Raw genomic sequence first — 6,798 nt, forward strand, 5'->3', positions numbered from 1 at the left:
AATATTCAAATTAATTACTAATAAATTAATTAATATTCAATCCATTAATTAATTAAAACTATTTAACTAATTCTAAAACAATTTCCAATTAATTTATTAATTTATAATAAATTAACATACTCATTTTCTCTTGGTTCCTTATTGATTAATCGGATCATGAATACAACCTATAAGATTTTTGTTATTATTAAAAATATTACTAATTAATTAATGATTATGGACACATGTTCCAACAAAAAAACTTCATTAGTAAATTTTCTAATCTTCAAATATGAAAATGTTGTTAGATAATCTTAGATAAGTATTTTTATAAGTTATGTGTTACTTTATTTTATACATTTTTATTTTATGTCGGATGAAATCATAAATTATAATTTTATAAAAGAATCTAATGTATAAGGTTATGCATTAAACATTTGTATATACCAAAAAAAAAATATATATTTATCATTATTTCTTCTAACTTATATGTAACTAATTTGTTATTTGAGAGCATCTCCAACCCACTCCTATTTTTCATTATTTCTCTCATATCTTCCTCAGATTCCTTTCCAACTTTATCCCATTTATTCTCTCATTTTGGGGAAATGAATAGTATAACATCATATTTGGTGTTATATTATTTATTTTCCCCAAAATATGGATGAATTTTGAGTTGTCGATTTTAGTCATTCTTTTTATATATTTATATATTTCTGGTTTTTTTATCTACTAATTATAATTAAAATGTAATATTTAATACTTATAATATTGTGGTACACATTAAATTATATTAATTAATTATAAATATAAAGTTTGTTTTTTGTTTATCAAATTCATATTAAAATTTAAATACATATTATATTGAAATTTTAAAACACAATAACGTGTTTTACAAAAAAAAACTTATAATTAAGTGTTATAAATATAATCTTATTTTTTAATATTATTGTAATGAAAAAAATATAGATTATATATTTGTTAAAACCAAATTAACAGAAGAGGGTGTATTTGACAATTTATATAAGTTGGAAGAATGAAATATACTTTTTAAGGGTAAAAATAAAGTAAAAATGGAATAAGATTAGAAATGAAACACTATTTATCTTATTTTTTATTTTATTTAAAAAAAAATAAGTTGAAAATTGTCTAACCAATCTAGTTTTTTTAACTCATACAACATTTTCATTAACTCATTTGAAAATGTATAAGTAAGGATATTTTTTTTCAACCTTAAATATTATAGGTACATAGACTAATCACAGCCCAATAAATATGATATGTTATTTTAATTTTATTAGTTATTGGTTTATTTCTTTTTTTTTTGGTTATTTTAGACAAAAAAACAAAATAAAATAGTAAATTAGGTTAAATTTGTTTTTTTTTTCTTTTTTTAAACAATCCATTTAATTTATTTTAAAATATCTTGTTTGTTTTCATATATTCTTCTTATTTTATTTAAATTTAAATATTATAAGTAAGATAATTGTTTATTGTTCAATAGTCTTTAACTCTTTATATTAATTAAAGAAAGCCTAGAACTTATAAAAAGTAAGAAAGAGGGCAAAATAAAATTGAGTAATTTAAAAGTATGAATTTGAGGTTCATTGTTTTGGGGTAGAAACCAAGATGGCCTTTAAAATAATTTATATTCTTTAATACGAATAATATGCTATTTTCTAAATTTCAATTGTTTTCATTCACCTTTCTTTGTTTGTATATGAATAACTATATTTTTTATACTTTTATGATATATTAAATTATGTTTATAAAAAATCAAATATAATTAAATAATTTGTTTTTTTTAAAGAGGTATGGTTGTCTTCATGCCTTGGCAACCTAATTTCACTTTTCTTTTCACCGGACTTCAACCCATTTATTAACCAAAATACATAATATTTTCCACTTTAATAGTTGATAATTAAAGCCCAACATTAAATAATTTCTTTTTTCCTCTTTTAATATATTTTTTATTTTTAATTTATAATTCAGACAATCTTGAGAAAACTAAGCAACCCAAAATAGCTTTAACATCTAAAAACACCCACAATTTTCGATACATCTCAGAAAAGAAATTCAATCTTTATCTTCTCATACTCATACTCTACCCCCATTATTCCTCAAAAATCAAAAAATTGTTTTTCTTTTCTTTTTATTCAAATTAAAATTATTGATCATCTTCCTCATGCATACTACTGGCTCATCTATTTAATTTTCTACAATTTTTCATATGAAAAGCCTCTGTATTTCTGTTCGTTGATCTCACTTCAACGAAAAGAGCTTCCCAGAATTTTGTTTCTTCAAAAAAGATTTTCAATTTCGAATCTTTTTGTTTAAAAGTTTCTGGGTTTTGGGTTTTCAGTTCTACTATTAAAAACTGGAAAATCTCATTAAATATTTTTAGGTTTTTTTTTTTAAATAAAAGATTATAGAAAATCAATGTGTTCTTCCTGAATCCTCTGTGTTTCTTGATTTTTAGTCTTTTTTTTTTTTGTTATAAAAATATTGTTTGATGATTGAGGGAAGCGAAATGAATAACAGTGGTGTTACAGTGGTTGGATCAGATGCACCCTCTGATTACCATATTTCTCCTAGAACTGAGACACCCACCAAGCTCCCTACCACCACACCGAAGCCTCAATCAATCACAGCCCAAATGGCCGCTATGGCCGCCACTTCTCCGTCGTATCCGGCGGCTCCACCGCCGGCAGGCGTAACACCATTAACAGAAAAGAAAAAAAGAGGCAGACCCAGGAAGTATGCTGAAGATGGATCTGTCAGAAAGGCGTTATCTCCAAAACCCATCTCCTCCGCCGCGCCTCCGCCGCCGCCAGTGATCGATTTCTCCACCGTAAAAAGAGGCAAAATCCGGCCCGACTCCGCTGCAAAACACGAACAACGACGACCCAAAGAAATGGAACAACCTTTAGGTAAACATCTGGAAATAAAGGTTTTGTTTTTCTTGTTAAAGTTCGAGTCTTTTATGTTTTTATGTTAATGTGAAGTGGGTATTATTTGATCTGATGAAATAATTTCAAGATTTTCAAGGGTTTTGATTAGAAAGTGGGACCTAAATGAATAGAACCCCTCCAACATAGATCTTGATGTTAATAGAATAGTTCTAGAAGCCCTCTGCTTTTTGTGGGGAAGTTGGTGAGTGAATCTTCAACAGACGATTCTAATTTTTGTTGCTTACCTTTTGGGATATATATACATACATACATAACATACGTATACATGACAAGAAAAAAACATGTTTAATGAAATCTTTTTCGAAAAACCTAGGTTTGGTTTGATTAAGGTTGCAAGAAGTAACGAGTTGTATTGTAGTGTCACTCTCTATATTTAGCTACACTTGTAAAGATCAAGACTTTGCTTTTATTATAGTGTGGGGTTTGGTTGTTGGCTCAAAGTTCCTATCTGTTAAAACACTGGGGTTTTCTTCCACATTTTATGTCTGTCAAGTGTCAACGCTTTTGAGTTTTGAACCAGGTTTTTATTCTGAAAATGATGTAATTTATAGGAATTTATCGAGTTTTTATTCTTTTCTTGAAGCAATATAATGTGTAGATTATAAAGTTTTTCCTTACATTGTTTGTTGTTTTCTGCTTAGGCGATTCGGTATCAAGTGCGGTTGGTGCTAGCTTTAGTCCTCATATCATCAATGTTAACACAGGAGAGGTAAATTGACTATTTTACCCTTATGGGTTATGTGAAATTATATATATGAATATGATAGATGTGCAAATGAAACATTGTTTTTGAATAATATTCTTGATTATCGGTGCTCACAAACTTTTATTTATTTTTGGGTTTAAATTAGGATGTGACAATGAAGGTCATATCATTTTCTCAACAAGGACCCCGTGCAATATGCATTTTGTCTGCAAATGGTGTCATTTCTAGTGTTACCCTTCGACAACCTGACTCCTCTGGTGGTACTTTGACATATGAGGTAATAATTGGACATGACTTTTATAAAAATATAGAATGAAAAATCATATAATGAAAAAGTATAACCAAACTTTTTTTTTTTTTTTACAAAATATCATCGTTTTAAAAAAGTACTATCAGAAGAATGTATTTTGTGAACAACAAAAAGTCTTCTCATAGTATTTTTTTTTTTTAAAAAACGATTATGTCTAGTAAAAAAAAAGTTTGTTATCCATTTTTGACATAAACCCATTTTGAAGAATGATATTATGAAAAAGTATAATAGACGAATTATAATCTTTGGTAATTATTTTCTTGAAAATCTTGATTAGGGTCGTTTTGAGATACTCTCATTATCGGGGTCGTTTATTCCATCTGAAAACGGTGGAATAAGAAACAGATCTGGCGGGATGAGTGTTTCTTTATCAAGCCCAGATGGGCGGGTGGTTGGCGGCAGTGTGGCGGGGCTACTGGTGGCCGCCAGTCCTGTTCAGGTACTTCTTCAACTCCGGTCAAATCATCTTCATGATATCTCCACCAAATTCCATTATTTTTTGATTTTCTTGTTTTTGGTTTTTTTGTAATAAACCAGATTGTTGTAGGAAGTTTCTTGACCGGTGTCCAAGACGAACAAAAATCCACCAAGAAACAAAAACCGGAAAACATTACAATCACAATTCCCACCACCGCTGCGGTTCCGGTTCCGATTCCGGTGTCATCTCCGGTTCCGGTGTCGGGGCCGATTCCGATTTCGGTTCCGGTTCCGGCAGCAGAGAACAAGGAATCGTATTCTGTGACCACCACGAAACAAAATCTGTCATCACCTTCGTTTCGTGGAGATAGTTGGTCTCCCTATAATGCCCCTGAGTCAAGGAATAAGCCAACGGACATTAATGTGAGTCTTCAGTAGTTTACAAGGGGTAATTTGGGGAAATGGACTTCATTTGGCGATTAGAATGAGTTTAAAATTGTTTGTTTGTATGTAAAAAGACAGACGATCTTTGGATCGAAGCTCTTTTCGGGTTTGTTTTAGTTTCAAGTTTGAGTGGTCGATAGTAGATTAGTTTTTTAAGTAGAAGTTTATGTTCGTCATTATCATCATCATCATCATCATCATCATCAGGTGTTATCTGTAGATGATTTGGATATCCAATTCATCCCGGGTTATTTCATAAGATATTTAATCCCAATTTATAGCCTTTTTATTAAGGAAAAAAAATTTAAAACACTTTTTATTTGTTATTAACAGAAATTAATTTTTAGTATTTTATCGTCTATATATATTAGTGGGTATAACGGATTGAGATATCTGTTTTTCTTTACAATTGTATATTTTGTTATTTTATACCATTGTATTTAGTTTGGTAATGAAAATGAAATATAGGCTAACCATCACAAGTGAACGTAAGCAAATTATATTTTAGTTTACTTCAAATATTTTCAATAATGGATTGAAACAAAATATTAAAATATTTTTTTGTACAAACTGTTACGAACACGCTTAAACAAACGGTATTTACTTTTTCGTATTTATATTATCATTAAATAATCAATCAATGTTTAAACATTTACTTTTTTAGTTTTTATTCAACTTTTTAGTTTTTTAGATCTTGACCAATGATCATTATTATTTGTATTTAAATGTCATTTTTTATATTATTATTATTATTATTATTATTATTATTATTAAGTAATTGAAAAAGTCAGAAATCTATATAAAAGTTGATAGTTGTTTTATATTATGTCTATAATAATTGATGTTTAAGATATGTTTTAATAATCTTAAAAATAATTGATGGCCTCAAAATCAATGCTAATAATATAAAAAAAAATAAAGAGATGTAATTTACCCTAACAAAATATTAAAGAATATTTAAAAGTTGTTATTATATTATTAAGTAGTAATAAAGAAGAAAGATGACCATGTGAACCAAAGAAAGTTTGGTGAGGAGGTACGATCCCACAATCGCATATGAAATTGATATTTTGAAATGATATTTTTGTATTACATAAATATTACAATATTTGATTCACAAAATGTATAAAATCAAGTTGACCTTTTCTTATAATTTTTTTTGAAAATGATTATTAATCTCAGTTAATTACCAGTTACGAAATTGCTCTATTTAAGATCGTCATACAAAAATTAAAATTTTGAAATTTAAAAAATAAATCGTAGTTTATAGTTATATTGCAAAATGATTAATAGCTTTATTAAGGGCCGTGAAAATGATTATATCATTTATTAAATATAAATTGCTCTTTTTGTTTTCCTGTAAGTCACAATATATTTAATTTGTCTAATAGATGTTTTTTATTTTAGTAATTTTTGTTATCCTTTCACAATCATATTATTTACACTTGTTTCGTTAAGTTGACATACAAAGTACTTAACGTGATGATAAACTTTACATGTTTTCATTGGCACTTTTTTTTGTAATCCTTTACAATTACATTTGTAAGGTACATGATAATTTTTGGTGACAACAAATTAATGACCAACTTATACAATATTTTCGTATGACTACTTTTAAGATTATACTTTTTCTGTAAAACAAAATTTAAGGTGTCAAGTTTTAAAATATTTAGATAATTAGAAAAACAAATATTTCAAAACTTTGTTGTCATAAAAATATCATATTTTAAATTAATTGTCATAAAAATAATGACTTTTATATTTAGTTATTACTAAAATGACTGTATTTACACCTCAACTCCCAAATATCACTTACTAAACTAGTTTTTAAAAATATCACAAAATAACCACCAAAATCATGAATACAATCGATATTTTAACTTTGATAAAAATACTTGTGAGTTTACTTACTTAAAACCCATGCAATTATTCTCTCAATTACCTTATTTGTATTCTCATGAGAAATACCC

The 6,798-nt window shown here is 27.3% G+C and overlaps 1 protein-coding gene across 1 annotated transcript; it reads left to right on the forward strand.

Moving 5' to 3' along the window:
- The first annotated feature begins 1,971 nt into the window (after nucleotides 1-1,971).
- Nucleotides 1,972-5,102, forward strand: LOC145058182 (AT-hook motif nuclear-localized protein 1-like). Its single transcript, XM_079006093.1, has 5 exons — nucleotides 1,972-2,909; nucleotides 3,593-3,660; nucleotides 3,803-3,934; nucleotides 4,245-4,406; nucleotides 4,505-5,102. Exons 1-5 carry the CDS (start codon nucleotides 2,492-2,494, stop codon nucleotides 4,820-4,822), a joined length of 1,098 nt encoding a protein of 365 aa, XP_078862219.1. The 5' UTR covers nucleotides 1,972-2,491; the 3' UTR covers nucleotides 4,823-5,102.
- Nucleotides 5,103-6,798: the final 1,696 nt, after the last annotated feature.

The sequence above is a fragment of the Lactuca serriola genome, chromosome 6 (genome assembly GCF_051521515.1).
Source record: "Lactuca serriola cultivar US96UC23 chromosome 6, Lser_US96UC23_V15, whole genome shotgun sequence".
Classification (NCBI taxonomy): Eukaryota; Viridiplantae; Streptophyta; class Magnoliopsida; order Asterales; family Asteraceae; genus Lactuca; species Lactuca serriola.

Bases quoted from the DNA above. Each gene is read 5' to 3' on its own strand.
- LOC145058182 (XM_079006093.1), top strand. From the start codon at position 2,492: ATGATTGAGGGAAGCGAAATGAATAACAGTGGTGTTACAGTGGTTGGA. The intron at 3,661-3,802 runs GTAAATTGACTA...GGTTTAAATTAG, and splicing joins TCAATGTTAACACAGGAGAG to GATGTGACAATGAAGGTCAT. The intron at 3,935-4,244 runs GTAATAATTGGA...AATCTTGATTAG, and splicing joins GTGGTACTTTGACATATGAG to GGTCGTTTTGAGATACTCTC.